Source organism: Pungitius pungitius, chromosome 21, assembly GCF_949316345.1.
Source record: "Pungitius pungitius chromosome 21, fPunPun2.1, whole genome shotgun sequence".
NCBI lineage: Eukaryota > Metazoa > Chordata > Actinopteri > Perciformes > Gasterosteidae > Pungitius > Pungitius pungitius.
Genome location: NC_084920.1, coordinates 8,348,357 through 8,367,737, shown reverse-complemented (window position 1 = coordinate 8,367,737; position 19,381 = coordinate 8,348,357). Strand labels below are relative to the sequence as shown.

Genomic DNA, 19,381 nt, shown 5'->3' with positions numbered 1-19,381 from the left:
TAAGTAGATCAACAATAATAGACATTACAGGTGTGTGTGTGTGTGTTTGCATCGGTTGTTGTTGATATATATCTGCACTAACAACTTGGAAATTAGGTTTCAGCATTCTGTGGTGGCAGCATGACCAGAATATATTTAGCTGTTCTCCTCACTTTCAGAGCCATATGTTGTCACAGTCAATATAAATACAGGTACATTGTAATGCATCTCCGTTACTTGTGAGGTTGCGCTGTCACCACAGTGCATATACTGTATAGATAAGATACATTGGCTACAAGTATCTTTAAGTTGGTCTGTACTAAAGACTCTGGGTTATGAAATTTACATTTATCTGGCTTTAGCACTTTGTCCACTTCACAGTAATAGTTTCTCCGAATTATCCAGTTTCTTGCCAACAGTGTCTGTAGAAGAGAAGATTAATATTTATCGTCTCAACTAACTACCCAGGAAAGCAAATAGGTCTATTTCAGTATAAATACCACTTCAGTAGTTATATATGTACATTACATTGCATTACTTTATTATATGTAATTTATTACATTACATTACATGTCATTTAGCTGTCCCTTTTATCCAAAGCGACTTACAATAAGTGCATTTTAACAGGATACAAACCCAGAAAAAAAAGAAACAAGAAAGTGTAATTTCATCATATACTGTATTACAACTTGCTGTAGATGAGAGCCATAATAAGTACAAGTGCTACGATTTGTTCTTTGTGTTTTTTTTTTAGTCAAGGTATCCCAGTGAGGACTAGACATTATTTAAATGTTGAAATATGATGGAAATCGGGTGAAATGAGGTCTGAACGCCTAAGACCTAATTTCAACGTCTTTTCAACTGGCTAAAAAGTGTATGAAACATCAACGTGCTAAAAGAACGTAAATTTGTTGATAATGTGCCGTGTAATTTAATGTTGAAAGAAAAGCAATATTTAAAAATATCATTAAAAATGTCATAATAATTACTGGTGAGCGAAATTTGATCTGCGCAAAGACGTGATTTCAAAGCATTTAATATTTCTCCTAAATAATAATATGGAACTACAGACTGTGTGCCGTTAACAATATGCTTTAAGGACATAATAATGTGGGCAATTTTAAACATTACTTGTGTTGTGTCATGACGAAACGGACCACATGTTGCGTAGCGTTCACTTGTTTAATCAGCCATGACTCTGTTCAGAACATACAGCGCAGGTCCAAAAAGCATTTGAACTGATACAACAATATAACTAACTGTAGTCAATATACCACATTACTCCCCTTTAAAATAATCACACCTCTCTAACATTTTTGACTAACACAGCAGGTTATTCACACTTTTACCAAAACAATAAATAAACATCTTCCCTTAGGTCAAGGTATGCGTGTCTGTTTTCAGGTTGTCTGTCTGAGTGAGCAAAAGATACAATCCGCTGTCTTATGGCACTTAGGTGGTTTAGTCCCTCGGTTAGAGCGCCTCAGAGCCATTGGTTCTGGTTGTAGAAGCTCTGGTGTTGGTGTTGGTGTTTTAGTGTCCACCGCTTCTTCCGGCAGCTCCCTCATCACCAAGATCAGCCTGTGATCCAGAGACATCTATGTATATCCAGTTCAGCAATAACTCAAGTTCGCAACTGGTCTCCATGATGTCTGTAGAAGCCTTTTAAGTTGGTCCCTTTACTCCCTGATCAGCTACTTCCAGTGGCTGAGCTGGATATCTTGACGCGTGTAGTTTTAAAGATGAGGAGTAGAAATTGATCCGGTTCGGTGCAATGACCATTTATTGCTCTTCCGTGGAAAGAAATGAAGTAAAAATAATAAACACAATTAAACTAATGTAGTCTCTTATATGGTGGGAGACGGCTTGTCACGTCATGGCTCCTCACGTCACTCCACCACACGGTCAAAAGACTGTTTCCCTTCTCAGCCACACCCACTGCTCTGTCTTCCTGTCTTTCATGCCTGCCTACACACACCCACACACACACACCCAATGCCACACACACACACACACACCCGCACTACTATTTGAGGAAAAAAACATGAATATACAGTAGCTCAATATGGCTCCTACATACCGGCCCCTAATTGTGTTTGTAGAGGCAAAACAATTTTACCTTTTTTTTAAATGAGAAAAGGAGCCATCTCATAGAAAAACTCAAAATGAGACACAAAATGTAATGGGTCCACTTATCTTCAAAGATCTTGGATGCTCAGGACTTCTTCATACAACCTTGGTTACCTTCGTCACCCTCTAACAGCATGCAGATTTTGGACACCGGCCTCTCTAGTATACTCGTCTTTGTTTTCAGCTTCACCACCCGGACATGACCTCTGCTATCAGGTTTGGCCTCGACAATTCTTCCCAGTAGCCACGAACAGCGAGGAGCAGTATTGTCTGCGATCAAGACGATGTCCCCTAGAATGAAATTCCTTCTTGCTCTTGACCATTTTTGTCGTTCTTGTAGAAGAGGGAGGTATTCCAGAATCCACCTCTTCCAGAACAGCTCGGCCATATACTGGACTTGTCTCCAGCGTCTTCTGTGGTATAGATCTGACCTTGCAAAGACTCCTGGGGCAGAATTGGATTAGGTTTGAGCAACAGAATATGATTCGGTGTAAGGGCCTCTAGATCTTGTGGGTCACCGGATACCTTTGTGATGGGACGGCTGTTAAGAATTGCCTCAGCTTTGCAGAACACAGTGTGTAGCCCTTCATCGTCTATTGTTTGTTGTTTTAAGACTGAGCATAAGACATGCCTTACCATTCTGATGAGGCGTTCCCAGAACCCACCATGGTGAGAGGCTGTAGGGGGGTTAAAGCTCCACTGAACTCCTTCCTTCATCAAAGTTTGGTGGACCTTCCTTTGGTCTAAAGTTCTGAGTGCTTCTCTCAGTTCTCTTTCTGCACCTACAAGGTTAGTGCCATTATCTGATCTTATGTGTTGTGCCTGCCCTCTTCGACACAGAAACCTTCTGATGGCATTGATGCACGAGTCTGTAGTTAAAGAACAGGCTATCTCTAGGTGTACAGCTTGGCTGGTCATGCAAGTAAAGATGACGCCGTATCTTTTCATTGTGCTCCTTCCCCTTCTTACCTCAAAAGGACCAAAGTAGTCAAGTCCAACATTGGAGAATGGTGGCAAGTCTGTGACCAGTCTTTCACTTGGCAGGTCCGCCATCTTTTGTTCGCCGAATTTACCTCTGTGCTTTCTGCACGTCACACAGTGAGAGAAAACACTTCTTGCAGCAGAGTTACCATTTGTTATCCAGTATGTTTTTCGTACCTGAGATAGCACGTGGTTCCTTCCCCCATGTCCGGTATGAACATGGAAGTGGCGAAGGATCAGAGTGGCTATGTGGTGATTTTTGGACAAAATGGCAGGGTGTTTTCCTTCTTCGGGCATTGCTGTTCTTCTGAGGCGACCACCCACTCGAAGGATTCCATTGTTCAGCACTGGATCCAATCGGTATATGCTACTGCCCTTTTTCACATTGGAAGCACCATTTTGCAGCATGTCAATCTCCTCAGGGAAACTTCGTCTCCGTACATAGGAGAGAATAGCCTTTTCTGCCATTATCAGATCATCCACTGTTATTGCTTCCTTTATGTTGTCTTTTACATACCCTTTTGTCATTCTGGTTACTCTTGGTGCCTGTTTACAATCTCTCTTTGAATACTTTTCCTTCTGCACAAGGCATTTTAATGCATTTTTAAGTTTTAGGATCCATGCAACAGCTACTTTCAACTTCAGCCAGTCTGAAAAGTGATTGAGCAACCTGTCTGTGGGCAGGTTGCTCAATCATGATTACATTCATTGTTGCAGATTTTCTCACCTCTGGATCATCTTCACAAAGTTCAAGTTTGTCCGCAGATGCATTTGGCCAGTTCTCTTCTGATGACCAAAGGAACTCTGGTCCAGAGATCCATCTTGGGTTCCTCATGAACCTCTCTGTGCTCACAACTCTAGAGCAGTCGTCAGCAGGGTTTCTCTTTGTGTCAATATATCTCCACTGAAAGACCTGTGTGGCCTCCCTGATCCTAGATGTCCTATTTGCTACGTAGGTATGAAAATGAGTGTGGTCATTTGAGATGTACTTTAAGACCGATGTGCTGTCTGACCAAAACACTGACCTATCTAGGTGGCAGCAATTCTTCTTTTAACATTTTATCCATCTTAACTGCCAAAGCTGCAGCTGCTAACTCCAGCCTTGGGATGGTCTGCCGTTTGAATGGAGCTATTCTTGCCTTGCCAATCAAAAATGCTACATGGACCTTTCCTTCTGCATTTGTCATTCTGAGATAGCTGACTGTTCCATAGCCTAGCTCGCTGGCATCAGACAAGTGGTGAATCTGGCTATGCACGGACTCACCAAAATCATTTGGCTTAAAGCAGCGTGGTACCTCAAAGTCTGTGAGTTGTGAGAGACTGCCGGTCCATTTGGTCCACTGGTCAGAAAGTGAGTTGGGAATAGTCATATCCCATCCAAAGTCCTGTCGGCACAATTCCTGCAATAACAGTTTAGCTGACAAGGTAAGTGGAGACAGAAAGCCCAATGGATCATATATAGAGCTTACCATTGATAGGATGCCCCTCCTGGTAAGTGTACGCTCACAGATGATGATGTTGAACTTGAAGGAGTCCCTTTGGACACACCATTGAAGTCCTAAGGCTCGTTCCATAGGCAATTGATCTTTGCTCAAGTCCAAGTCTTTTATCTCTTTAGCTCTGTCTTGTTGTGAAACAGCACCAAGGACAGCTCTACTGTTGCTTATCCACTTTGACAAATGGAAGCCTCCTCTATGACAGACTTCAGTGAGGTTAGCGATTAGTTCCATTGCTTCTAGTTCTGTGGGCATTGATTTCAAACAATCATCGACATAAAAGTGCTCTATGATCGTGTTTGTTACCTCAGGAGGAAAGTTGCCTGCGTTGTCCTGTGCCGTCTTTCTGAGAGCAAAGTTGGCTATGCTTGGTGAAGAGACCGCACCAAACCAATGAACAGTCATGCGATATTCCACTGAAGCACCATCCGCATTTCCTTGTGGCCACCATAAGAAGCGCAGGAAGTCTGTGTCACTTTCTGTCACCTTGACTTGGTGAAACATGGCCTGTATGTCCGCCATCAGAGTTACTGGTTCTTCTCGGAAACGTGTCAGCACTCCAATCAGCGTGTCAGATTTGGGCCTTGGAGTAGTTCAGAGTTAAGGGATGTCCCCTGAAAAGTTGCACTACAGTCAAACACTACTCTAATAGTCTTCTTTTTTGGGTGATACACCCCATGATGAGGGATATACCAAACTCTTCCATCAGTCCTATCCAGTTGTGCGGAGGGAACCACTTCAGCATAGCCCTTCTGAATGACATCACTAAGGAACTCTGTATACTCACTTTGATATTTCGGATCTCTTTTGAACTTCCTTTTCAGATTCAACAGACGCTGTTCTGCAACAACGCGGTTGTTAGGCATTGTGATATTATCCGCTTTGAAAGGTAAGTTAATGCAGTAGTCACTTTTACAGAATGATTGACAATGTTCAGAAATTTCTTGTCATTCACTGATATTTCCCTTTTTTCTTCATAGGCCTTCTCATTAAAGTCTGTGTTGTATTGATTCACTAGAAGTTCTTGCAGGTCGACCAAGGAGATCCTGTTTGCAGTCACGGTGGCCATTTCCACAGCTTTGCTGCTACCTCCCAATGCTACCTGCAATGTCTGCAATGCGTCGGAGTCCCTCTCTTTGACAACATACGAAACAGGGCCTGTCTGTCTCACAACCAACCCTGTAATCCACTTGTGACCACACAGTGCTGCGCAAATACAAACAGCATCGTCTGCATCAAAGAAGCAGTTAGGTAAAGTCTGCAGCAGGAACAGTGAGATCTTGTCCTCAATGTTCAATGAAGTGTGAGCGAGCTTCATACATGCCTTGAACGTCTGTACATATCTCTCCGCCAGACCATTTGTCGCCGGATGTCCTGGTGCACTTGTGGTGTGCACAATTCCATTCTGCTTGGCGAAGGTCAGGAACTCGTCTGATGTGAATGTGGTTGCATTGTCAGTCACAATTTTTTCTGTCTCTTGAGCCTGATGACAACACTTTCAATCACTTTGTATGTGAATCCACCACCACCATGAACATGGGGTTCAGGAACGGTCCAGCAAAGTCTATGTGTAGTCTTTTCCAGGCCTCACCAGGGAACTCCCGGGGATGCAGTGGAACCTGGCGTGGCATCTTTTGATCCAGCTGGCATGTCTCGCAAATCTGTTCCACTTCGATATCAAGGTTCGGCCAACGTACATATTGCGAGCTAGGGCCTTGGTTTTCACTATGTCTTGGTGCCCAGAGTGAATCTCTTTCTGCTGTGGCACAAATCTTCCATAGTAGTTCACAAGTCCTAGAAATGCCTGGAGCTATCAGGAGCTGGAGCCTCCTGATAAGCTCTTAATGTTTCTTTTGAAGGGTGTGTGCCCTGCCCATCCAGCACATAGTCCAGGTACTCTATTTGAGTTTTGCCAAACTCGCACTTGGAGCGTTTCACTCGTAGCCCATTTTCTTGAAGCCCTTGCAGGACCTTTTGAAGGTTTTGGAGATGTTCCTTCTCTGTGCGTCCCATAATGAACAGGTCAGTTCAGGAAAAACTACCACTGGTAAGATTTTCGATAATCCGCTGGAAGATGGATGGTGCAGTGCTAATTCCGAAAGGAAGTCTGTTATATACAAACAACAAGTGAATGTACATGAGGCTGAGAGTCAGTCAGGGGGGGACCCGGGCTCTGTTGATGAGCCCGACTGCCGAAGGAAAGAAACTGTTAGTGTGGCTGGAGGTCTTTGTCCTGATGGACCTCAGCCTCCTGCCGGATGGAAGGGGCACAAACAGTTTATGTCCGGGGTGAGAGGGGTTGACAACAATCTTTCTAGCCCGCTTCAAGGTCCTGGAAGAGAACAAGTCCTGGAGAGACGGAAGATTGCAGCCAATTACCCTCTCTGCAGAGTGGATGACACGCTGCAACCTGCCCTTGGCTGTGGCTGCAGCGTACCACACGGTGATGGAGGAGCATGATGGCCGTGTAGAAGTGCACCATCATCGTCTTTGTCAGGTTGAATTTTTTCTGCTGCCTTTTTGGTGATGGAGCTGATGTTCAGCTCCCACTTGAGGTCCTGGATGATGATGGAGCCTGGGAAACGGAAAGAATCCACAGTGGTGACGGGGGAGTCACACAAGGTGAGGGGGGAAGGTGGAGCTGCGTTCTTCCTGAAGTCCACAGCCATCTCCACTGTCTTCAGAGCGTTGAGCTCCAGGTTGTTCTTGCTGCACCACATCACCAGGTGGTCAGACTCCCACCTGTAGGCGGACTCATCCCCACCAGAGATCAGTCCAATAAGGGTGGTGTCATCCGCAAACTTCAGGAGCTTGACGGACTGGTGACTGGAGGTGCAGCTGTTGGTGTACAAGGAGAAGAGCAGAGGCTAAAGAACGCAGCCTTTGGGGGGAACCGGTGCTGATGGACCGAGAGGCAGAGACTTCTTTTCCCAGCTTGACGTGCTGCTTTCTGTCGGACAGGAAGTCCGTGATCCACTTGCAGGTGGAGTCGGGAACGTGCAGCTGAGAGAGTTTGTCCTGCAGCAGAGACGGGATGATGGTGTTGAAGGCAGAGCTGAAGTCCACAAGCAGGATCCTGGTGTAGGTTCCTAGGGAGTCCAGATGCTGGAGGACGAAGTGGAGGTCCATGTTGACAGCATCGTCTACAGACCTGTTGGCTCTGTAGACGAACTGCAGGGGGTCCAGGAGGGGGTCGGTGAGGGACTTTAGGTGGGACAGGACTATCCGTTCAAAGGACTTCATGACTACAGAAGTCAGGGCGACGGGCCTGTAGTCATTCAGTCCTGTGATCCTGGGCTTCTTGGGAACAGGGATGGTGGTGGAGGCCTTGAAGCAGGCTGGAACGTGGCATGTTACCAAGGAGGTGATGAAGATGGCATATTTTAACCTTGATTTTTTTGCGGCTGAATAGTTTAACGGTGATTTTTTTGCGGTTGAATTTTTTGCAATATTTTAACGTTGAAAAACATTCAGATACATAATTTCAATGCATAAATATTCAGTAGAAGAATCCATTTTTCAACTTTGTTTTCCATATTAAGAAATCAGAAATCTGAATGTTTTTACGACAGAGGTTTAACTACCTCTCCATCTTTTAAGCGGACCATCATTACGGTTGACAGTTATAATACATAAGCGGATTTACAAAGATATAAATAATATAGGCAATCTAAAACAGAAGTCTTAAAAAAAATGTTTTTTTATTAGACCATGTTAAATTCATGATACACATATACATACACATATATACTTTCCAAACTGTGTTCCTGGCACAGAGATGTGTATTAAAAAAGTCATCAAACGTTCTGTAAAAGCCAAGTTTAGTTAAGCTGGTGTAAATAAATGAGTAAACATACATTATTAACATTGCTAAGTTGGAATTCTTCATGATTTTAATGATAATTCAATCATCTAATATAATCTTATATTAAAATATTGTTAATAATAATTTGATAATAATAATATATTTAATTTCTCAGCACCTTTAAAAACAGAGTTTACTAAACAAAAAAGAAAAGAAAATGCCTCCTTCCATGTAAAACTGTAAAATGTAAAGTCTAGAGGAGATAATTGGTTGCCTTATATCCATGACTCTCATTGTAACAAAAAATGTAAAACTGCTTACATATCTCACATACATTTGATGCCTTCCATGAAGAAAACATTAAGGTGAGTTGTTTGAGTAAAGAACGGTTTTAAAAGGAAAATCATTGGAAACAAAGTCAGGCATGGCTGACGTGGATGTGTTGATCTTTAACAGTAGCATGAAACTTAAGTCCCCAATACAAATTGTTTCCCTGAATCTGGACAGAAACGTACGGTGGCCCTGAAGTGCAAAGCAACATTACAAAGCTAACAAGACAAATTAACATTTTATAAAACAAATTAACATTTTATAAAACAAATTTACATCTTAGGCGTTTGGCGAGGAATAATCCTTTCTGCGGTACAACCCGGCTTTGTTCAGTTTACTTTTAAGAATCCTCAAGCATGTTTACACCGTGTAGACTTGACATCATGTCCACGGTTACAGCGTACGAGTGACCCTTGTTAAAATATTGAACGCAATGATGTGTTACACACACACACTGCGACAGGCTCCATTCAGGTGTGTTTTTATTCTGCAATGATAACAGACAGAAAGCGCACTCAAAATCAGAAACAACAACAACTGTCTGTACTTCCGATGTTAGCGGAGTCACTTGCTCTGTGGAAGTTATGAACATTCAAAACCGGATACTGGCGACGCAAACACTTTGCGCGGGAAAATCTGCTAGCTACTCTCGTTGATGGTCGCCGAAATGCTACATTTAAATACAGGACATTAAAACGGGCGAACTTAACATACATAAACATATGCGAACAGGCTCACAAATATATTTGCTCACCTGCAACGATAACAGACAGACAGCGCACTCAAAATCAGAAACGACAACCACTGTCTGTACTTCCGACGTTAGCGGATTCACTTGCTCTGTGGAAGTGTTACAGCGCCCGTCACGCCTACTAAACCCGCTACCGCCACCGGCTGGCGGAAACGAGTTATTTCCCGTAGCCACTCCAGGGGGAAAGAGCCAGACTCAAACAGTTACATAGGGTCTTTTGAACACAATAAACAAACACAATGACAGGGGAATGGCACTAAACAATATAATTTAAACAGCCAATAGCAGTCCTTAAAATGTCCAGGGTGCCACACCCTCCCCCACTTAATAAAAAGAAAATTAAAAAAATGCAGTTACTTTTTTTTCTTCTTTTTTCTCAACACTCACTACTGAACTGTACACCAATGGCATTTACCCGTCCAACAGCATCCATTACACTATGCTCGGTTACATGGTATAAGTTAGTCCTGCATACTTGGTACAAATACAAAGTCTTGTGTAAAGTAACCCTTAATTTACCCTCAAGATCAATAAACCTTTTTACCACATTAGGGTGAATTATCTCCTGTAACCAGACTCAATAATCGGCCAACACTTTAGTCTGTTACCAGCTTTCCCATTTACACATTAAGACTCCATAGCATGTGTTTGTCACACTACAATCACAATCGGTGACACTAAAGTATGTTCTTAAAGTAACTATTCAGTAAAAACGTTTTCCTTTTTTTTTTTTCTACATCTGGCATCTGGCCTTAACCTTCTGTTTGATAGAGTCTTTAGCAGATTGTCTGTACCTCTGTGGAAGCCCACGGTCTCCACAGTCTCTGACTGCGAAGTGCAGAGTTGCACAACTCAATGTTGTTCATGCCAACTTGTCCCACAGTAGGTTGTCCCAGAGCATCATACGTCAGCCTCGTTGGCTGTCGTCGCTCTCTCCGAGGCTGATTTCTCAGTGCCAGAGTCGATGATCCTTGTTCTGTGTCAGAGTCTCTGTCTTCATGTTGTTCTTCTTCATCAAATGTGTGCTCATTCTGCTGCTCTTCTGGATCGTGATGATCCTGTGATATCTGCAGCTCCGATTCTTCCTCAGCTCCCACATCCTGTAGATCCAGTCCATGGTGTGATCCTTGCCGTTCCCATGCCCGTTGTTCACGGGGTTCACAGGTGTCAGGAGTAGCAACCCTGTTGTCGGGGTTGCCTCGGGGTGAAAACCTCCACACCAGTTTACCTTCATCCTCACTCTCCAAATCTGAGTCCTTAAGTAGTAGCTGCTGTTGTTGTGATTTACCTCTGTCTTGCCTCATACTTCTTTCTTTTGTCCTGCCCTTTTCTTTCTGGTTTTTCCACCGGCAAGCTGTCACATGGAAGCAAAAGATTTCTGTATACTGTGCGTTTTTTTCCTCCTCTTTCTGGTTTGATCTCAAAAACAGGAATGTTGGCGCTTTTTTGACTAACCACCAAATACACTGCCTCCTCCCAGTAAGAACGAAGTTTGCCAGGCCCCCCTCTCTCTCTGAGATTGCGGAGCAGAACTCTGTTGCCTGGGTGAAGTTGCACACCGTGGCTCTTTCGGTCGTAATATCCTTTGCCTCTCAAAGCTTCTTTCTGACCTGTTGTTGAAGCAATCTCATAAGCCTCTTTCATTCGTGATTGCCAGTTGTCCACATACTCGTCGTAGCTTACTTGCTGCTCCTGTAATGGTAAGTTGAACAAAATATCTACAGGGAGTCGAGGAGTACGGCCAAACATCAAATAGTAAGGAGAAAACCCGGAAGCCTCGCTCCTAGTGCAGTTGTAGGCATGAACCACTTTTGCTAGTGAGTTCTTCCAATCAGTCTTTTCAGTGTCGGTCAGCGTTCTCAACATAGACAAGAGAGTTCTATTGAAACGCTCCACTTGTCCGTTCCCCTATGGGTGATATGGGGTAGTATGAGAGCCACGCATACCACAGACCTTTTTCAGCTGGGAAAACAGCTGATTCTCGAATTCTCTGCACATGTCGTGATGGATTCTGGCAGGAAAACCGAAGTTGAGGGCAAAATCATTGAAAATCTTTTCCACCACTGTTTTTGCTGACTTATTTTTTGTTGCATATGGTTGTGCAAAGCATGTAAAGTGGTCCATCACCACTAGAATGTATTCGTAGCCATGCTTGCAAGTCTCAAGGTGTAGACTATGGTCTATGGACACAAGCTCAAAGGGGTAGGTGGTGGTAATGGACGCCAATGGGGCTCTGGTGATCTTACTTGGTCGCTTTCTCTTCAGGCATTCACAGGCATGCATTAGAAAGTGCTCCACATCATTTTGCATTCTGGGCCAGTAGAATCTATCTCTTATTAGTCCTAGGGTTCTTTCTGCCCCTAAATGACCCATTTCTTTGTGCAGTTCTCTGAATACAGTGTCATGGTGTGCTTTGAGAAGAAGGAGCTGGTCCCTGCCATTGGCTCTCCTGTAAAGGACTCCATCATTGTTTAAGTGCAGTTTCCTCCATTGTCTTAACAAGATTTTAACATCAGAAGGTTCTGTTTTGAGGGTGCGACCTTTTGGCAGATAATCTGTTTCTGAAGTGTAGAAAGCGACCAATCACAGCATCTTGCTCTTGACTCAACCTGATGTCCTCTTGCGAGAAAAACTTTCCAACTGACGCTGATGTGGTGTCTTGTACAAGCCTGATAGCACACTGGCTGACTACAGTTGTTTCATGAAAACTGCTCACCTTCTGTAGCACTGCACTCTCTACAGCAGCACTGATAACATCCTGCTTAACTTCAGATGTGCACAGGGCCATGTACTGACTCATGTCGAGTGGTAACCTGGACAGCCCATCAGCATCTGCATTACTCTTGCCCGGACGGTATCTGATGGTGAAGTTAAAGTCTGACAGTTCACCCACCCACTGATGACCTGTTGCATTCAGTTTAGCTGTTGTGAGGACATATGTTAGGGGATTATTGTCTGTGAAGACAACAAAATGCGGGGCATAAAAAAGATAGTCCCTGAAACGCTCGCAAATTGACCACTTTAAGGCCAAGAATTCAAATTTTCCGGAATGCATATGATAATTCTTCTCAGGGGGTGTTAATGTCCGTGAACCATTTGCAAACACCTTCATCTTGCCTGCTTGTTTCTGGTACAGGACAGCCCCTAAGCCCTCTTGTGAGGCGTCACAGTGGAGTATGAATGGCTCTGCAAAATCAGGATAACCTAAAATAGGTGGCTCAGTTAGACAGTCAGTCAACACATTTAAAGCATCCTGGTGACTCTGATTCCAACTAATAGGTGTGTTGGGTGGTGGTCGGCCATTCTGCTTTGTACTAACCCTCTTTCCTTTTCTTTTGGGCACCGATGGTGGTGCTGTGTCTGGAGGCCGGGTCAGCAGCTGGTACAGCGATCTTGCAACCTTTGAAAAGTTTGGAATATACACTCACCGGCCACTTTATTAGGTACCCCATGCTAGTAACGGGTTGGACCCCCTTTTGCCTTCAGAACTGCCTCAATTCTTCGTGGCGTAGATTCAACAAGGTGCTGGAAGCATTCCTCAGGGAGTTTGGTCCATATTGACATGATGGCATCACACAGTTGCCGCAGATTTGTCGGCTGCACATCCATGATGCGAATCTCCCGTTCCACCACATCCCAAAGATGCTCTATTGGATTGAGATCTGGTGATTGTGGAGGCCATTTGAGTACAGCGAACTCATTGTCATGTTCAAGAAACCAGTCTGAGATGATTCCAGCTTTATGACATGGCGCATTATCCTGCTGAAAGTAGCCATCAGAAGTTGGGTACATTGTGGTCATAAAGGGATGGACATGGTCAGCAACAATACTCAGGTAGGCTGTGGCGTTGCAACGATGCTCAATTGGTACCAAGGGGCCCAAAGAGTGCCAAGAAAATATTCCCCACACCATGACACCACCACCACCAGCCTGAACCGTTGATACAAGGCAGGATGGATCCATGCTTTCATGTTGTAGACGCCAAATTCTGACCCTACCATCCGAATGTCGCAGCAGAAATCGAGACTCATCAGACCAGGCAACGTTTTTCCAATCTTCTATTGTCCAATTTCGATGAGCTTGTGCAAATTGTAGCCTCAGTTTCCTGTTCTTAGCTGAAAGGAGTGGCACCCGGTGTGGTCTTCTGCTGCTGTAGCCCATCTGCCTCAAAGTTCGACGTACTGTGCGTTTAGAGATGCTCTTATGCCGACCTTGGTTGTAACGGGTGGTTATTTGAGTCACTGTTGCCCTTCTATCAGCTCGAACCAGTCTGGCCATTCTCCTCTGACCTCTGGCATCAACAAGGCATTTCCGCCCACAGAACTGCCGCTCACTGGATGTTTTTTCTTTTTCGGACCATTCTCTGTAAACCCTAGAGATGGTTGTGCGTGAAAATCCCAGTAGATTAGCAGTTTCTGAAATACTCAGACCAGCCCTTCTGGCACCAACAATCATGCCACGTTCAAAGTCACTCAAATCACCTTTCTTCCCCATACTGATGCTCGGTTTGAACTGCAGGAGATTGTCTTGACAATGTCTACATGCCTAAATGCACTGAGTTGCCGCCATGTGATTGGCTGCTTAGAAATTAAGTGTTAACGAGCAGTTGGACAGGTGTACCTAATAAAGTGGCCGGTGAGTGTAGGTTCTGTAGTAGGAGAGGAAACCAAGAACTCTGCTGCTCCGACAGTAGACGGTGGTTGATCTTTGAGTGCTTGAACTGAAGCTACTTCAGCTAGGTCCATAGTGTACCCCATGTCCGACACAATCCGCCCGAGGAAGCGGACTTTCCTCTTAAAGACGTCACATTTCCGTGGACTGAGTTTAACACCATGCGTTTGGTATCTCTGCAGGACAACCCGCATGTGATTCACATGACTGTCGAACGAAGGAGAGTGGACGAGGTTGTCATCCAAATACGGCTGGCAGGTGACATCACGAAGGCCCCTCAAACAGTCCTCCATACTCCTTTGAAATTCTGCTGGTGCTGAGCTGAGGCCAAATGGAATGCGATTCCACTGATACAAGCCCCACGGTGTTATAAAGCCTGTCAGTGAGCGGCTTTTCGGGTCCAGATATCCTTGGTGATATGCTTTGCCCTGGTCAAGCACTGAAAACCAGGAGCTGCCTTGCAGGGAGTCTAGCATATCCTGGATTCTGGGAATTGGGTGCCTGTCTGGTACAGATTTTCTGTTCAGTTCTCGGTAGTCGCAGCAAAGCCTCAATTCACCAGACTTTTTCCGGACGCAGACAAATCGGGGAAGAGTAAGATGACCGTGACTCTGAAATACATCCACGATTTAACAGGTCTTGGAGGTAATCCTTTACCTCTTGGTGCAAAGGTTTTGGTACTGATATATAGGTCTTTCGAACTGGTGTGATGTCATGCAGTGTGATGTGCATACTTAAAGTGGGGATGCTTCCAATGTCCTCGTCATCATAAGAAAAAGCATGACATTCCTCTCTTAACATCTGGGTTACAGTTTGCTGCTGCTCTCTGCTGAGATGGTCTAGGTTAACAGATGCAGTATGTCTGGTGTTTCCGTCTGGTCCGTGTCCTTTAAAAACTCCAAACACCGACCACACGTAACGCAAAACCGCGTTAAGCTGTTCATGTGTTTGCCACAAAACGGGCAAAACATCCCTCCAATGAACGTCTTTGTCGCCATAAACTCCACAACCAATGAAAACACCGCGCTCAACACTTCCGTCACTTCCAGTATTTGGTACATTCCTTTTCCGTGAAGAATCTCTCCTTTATAAATTTGTTTTGGTAAAAGTGTTTAGCGTCTTGTTAATTTGTTTTCGAAAATGTAAATGTGTTTTCAACAATGTAAATGTGTTTTCGAAAATGTTAATTTGTCTTGAGCTGTGTAAAAGTGTTTCATTCTTTGTAATGTTGCTTTGCACTTCAGGGCCACCGTAGAAACGCCATGGACGTTAACTACTTCAGTCCCAGCACCCTGGACAAAGGTGGGCTGTACAACCACTACTATTTCTCTAAGGATATTTAAATACTAATTGTCCATATATTGTGGCAGGTGTTCTTCCAGCAATGATCTCAAGACTATCGGGGCACATTGTTCTAATCAACGGCATCCAAGGTACGCTTTTTCATTCAGAAGTTCATGTGAGTTGCCAATAAAAGTAAATTAGTTGTTCTCCCTTGAAAGAGTTCATTCCTTGTAGTCAGAAAAAATCTCAACAATACTCTACAATCTCTCCTCTAATGCTGGCAAGCCCTCAGACAAGGGTAGAGTATCCCAAACTGTACTCAACTTCTGCTACATGATTGTCCTGTTTTTGTAGAAACTGATTTATAAAGTTTAGCATGGTCATTTTGGAGGGAGTGGTTTATGATGCTTTTGAACTGTGTTGTGTTTTACTGACAGGTGTTTCTATTATTTTGTCTGGTCACTACATCAATAAAGATACCCAAGAGAAACAACTCTCTGAATTGAACATTATAACAGTGGAATTCAATAGAAGTCTTGCTCTGAGCTAGGTCCTCTGTAATGTGTGAAATTAGTTTTCTTTACAACCATGTAACACCTGTAAGATGCTTCATCTAAGCATGCGGTGCAGGGGCCTGTTTCAGAAAGGAGGTTAAGTGAAAACTCTGAGTATGTTAACCCTGAAATGAGGGAAACTCTGAGTTTTCTGTTTCAGAATGGGAGGTATGTTAAACCTGAGAAAGCAGAGTTAAGCAGAGATAAAAATACCTGTTTATACTTAGATTTAAACTTAGATTCTATAGGCTACTCCACATAAAAAAGGTGAAGAAATGTGAATGTGTAGATTGTTTGATAGACACATAATATTAACATTACCTCTGTAGGCATCTCTGTGGCAGCAGAAACTGTTTCTTCATCCCCATCATCCTGTGAAGATGAGCATTTGAGTACACTTTATAACACTATTTGTAATAATTTCTGGTGTATTGAGTAGGCTACTTACAACTGCCTGTGGTTCTGTTGGGACAGGAGGCTCCAAAAGACTAATTTTACCCCCAGAATCTGTTGGGACCAACGAAAAACCCACCCCAAAGTAAAATAAATGGAAATATCACAAATAGCCTATATAAAAACACAACACATAGACCTCTTACATTTTATGAAGGCACTTAAATCTTCTGGAGTGACTGGCTCTGATGAAGTCCCTCCAGGAATTCCCTCAGCCATTGGCCTTCCAGCATTCAGGCTCAGGGCCATCTCCTCTGCATTTGTCAGAGGTGGTGGTGCAGGTCCTCCCCCCGTTTTGCGAGCCTCTGCCTTCTTTCTGTTGGCTGAGTAGTCAAATGAGAATGAACATTTAGACCCATGTCAAAAATGCTGCTGCACTGCTAGACACTGGATGCTATTTAGTTATTTATATGTCAAATGTTTGTAAAGTCAGGTAGACTACAACCATGATATGTTCAAGCCTTACCTGATTGAATTATGTTTTTATATTTCATTTTCAGCTGCTGCCATGTTCTTTTAATGCCTGCAGGATTGCACCTACATGAAAATTAAAATTAGGTTGAATAACACACTGTTCTTCCAGTTTCACTTCTGATATTATAACAGTTGGGCAAGTCACTTATATTACTAACTACAACTGGCTTCTTCAACAGTGTAATTAGATTAATGTAATAATGACTATCTCTAGAAAGTATTGGTCTACTTATTACTAATTACTTTCTAAATCCCATATCAACCTCAACCACTTGAACAATACAAGGAGAGACAAGAAACTGCACTTTTAATGCTTTCAAATAAACATTATACAATTGCATGAATTATTCTTGAAAAAATATATCTTTTAAAATTTGATGTTAAATCCACTATTGTTTTATACAGAATTGCTTTATAGTTTATGCAGCATTTAATGCAATTACATCAGATTTTACTTTAAATTACGGAATTAAATTACAGTTTTTAGATTACATAGAAATTAATTACACACAACACTGTATAACAGTAATTCAAATGTAAACTTACGCATTGACTCGAGCAGCTATTTTCTCCCAAGCTAACTCTCTGTCCTTCGCCGCTGCAGCCGTGTTGCTTTTTAAAAAAAATATATGTTCGTACTCTCCATATGCTTGCATAAGCACATCCAGTTCTGCTGGTGAAAAATATGAAGACCTCTTTTTGTCTGGCGCTGTTGCCATGGTGGCTCCATTGATAATGGCTTTTTATAGTTGTGGTGCACGCGCTTAACCCAGAGTAGGTCAACTCAGAGTTGATTGAACTAACTCATTTCAGCTGTTCTGTAACCGAAAACTCAGAGTTTCCCATCTCAGGGTAAGTCAACTCAGAGTTCAAGTTTTAACTCAGAGTTGGTTGAACCTCCTTATTGAAACAGGCCCCAGGACTTCTTTGACTGCCTCAGGTTTGCAGCTGAGGAGTATGGAATAATTGTCAGCACCATCAGTCATACTTTTATAAAACACCAAACACAGTTGGAGAAAATCTGAGAGATAGTGAAGTAAAGATTGTTTGGATATGGTAGGTATGTAATAGTATGTGCCTGGCACAAGGCTGTGTTACCAATTTGCAAAGCAGGCAACTGCTCTTTGAAGTAAATAAATAAATAATTGTACTCACTTCATCAATCAGAATCAGAATTCTGTCATTTTTTAAATGAAGAAACTCCAGATGAACATAGGCCATATTGGATTGAAAAGTTAAAATGAAAAGTATTAAATACAGAAATAGGTTTTTGTGCTATAAAATGAACACGCCGGTTCCTCCAATCAACAGAACACTGAGTAGTTCCCTGTCTCTGTTCCACCCACAAATGTCCAGCAATAGGAGCATAAAGAGTACATATACAGATCAGAAAAAAGGTGTGGAAGGCAGTGTCCCGTGACGGGGGGCCCGTGACGTCTTGGTGCGTTAAATGTCACTAGAGTCATATTCGCCCCAATAAGATGTGTTTACGGAATAATACCAACTGGGGTTGAAAAAATGCTCCTTTAAGGTCCTTTACGGATGACGTCATAGCCAATATTCGTCAGTCGAGGTGAATCGGGGAGCCGAGCAATACTGTTTTTTGACCCTTGTACCAAGTTGAGCACTTAATGTTTCTTGTAACTAAGTTTGTTGAGTAAATCTTTTGAAGACTAACAGTATTGGTAGTAAGAATGATGTGGACAGAGATTAGATTGCTGCTACATTTGAGTAAAAAAACGTTGCTCACGATAGAAAGAAAAAAAGGATTATCACGCGGAGTAAACCTTTTTGCTTGAATCAAGACCAACTCAGGATGACGTAAGTTACTCTCGATGATATTCATGAACATTTTGCCACTAACTCAGCAGAGAGAAAGCTAAATTGCAAGCGGTGCTAGTTTTATTTAAGTAAGTTACCTCTGTAAATAAATTGCTGCATGCCTTGGAACGTCCTACCTAACCTTAGCTCTTGTGTCTTGTTTGACGTAGAAGTTATGAATATTAGTGGAACTTGGACAGCAACAAATTCGGGAAATTGTTACACACTGAAAGACATTACTCTGGACATTATATTTTAAAGAGAAAACGGACCGTTTTGAAGCAAATGCATTTGGTTTTGGACACTGTGCACTGCTATGGATGCTTTTGGCCACAAGATGGCGCCAAAGCCCACTGAAATAGTTATGGAAGAGGACAATCTAGAAGAGGTAAAACTATGATAATGATTATGAAAACTATTGAAAACATCAACCTTAATCGATGGCACAGATGCGAAGAAAGCGGATGCTTAATCGGAAGTTTTGTAAAGTGTTCAAGGCAAGGCAATTTAATAGTACATTTTAACAACAAGGCAAATCAAAGTGCTTCACATAAACATTAAACACATTTAGAGACAGTTAAGAACATTGATTTGAAAATGTTAAAAGATAAAATAATTAGGGCTGTCAAATGATTAAAAATTTTAATCAAAT

The 19,381-nt window shown here is 42.8% G+C and overlaps 1 protein-coding gene across 1 annotated transcript; it reads left to right on the top strand.

Annotated features, from left to right (window-relative positions):
* Positions 1-8,815: 8,815 nt before the first annotated feature.
* On the top strand, positions 8,816-17,933 carry dhrs7cb (dehydrogenase/reductase (SDR family) member 7Cb). Its single transcript, XM_062560235.1, has 5 exons — positions 8,816-8,907; positions 15,399-15,445; positions 15,514-15,576; positions 16,456-16,519; positions 17,822-17,933. Exons 1-5 carry the CDS (start codon positions 8,816-8,818, stop codon positions 17,931-17,933), a joined length of 378 nt encoding a protein of 125 aa, XP_062416219.1.
* The last annotated feature ends 1,448 nt before the right edge of the window (positions 17,934-19,381 follow it).

What these genes read in the sequence shown, in the direction of transcription:
- dhrs7cb (XM_062560235.1), top strand. Translation starts at nt 8,816, where the DNA reads ATGGCTGACGTGGATGTGTTGATCTTTAACAGTAGCATGAAACTTAAG. An exon ending in TCTAATCAACGGCATCCAAG is followed by an intron (nt 15,577 to 16,455) that starts GTACGCTTTTTC and finishes CTGTTGGGACAG; the next exon opens with GAGGCTCCAAAAGACTAATT. An exon ending in AACGAAAAACCCACCCCAAA is followed by an intron (nt 16,520 to 17,821) that starts GTAAAATAAATG and finishes TTATTGAAACAG; the next exon opens with GCCCCAGGACTTCTTTGACT.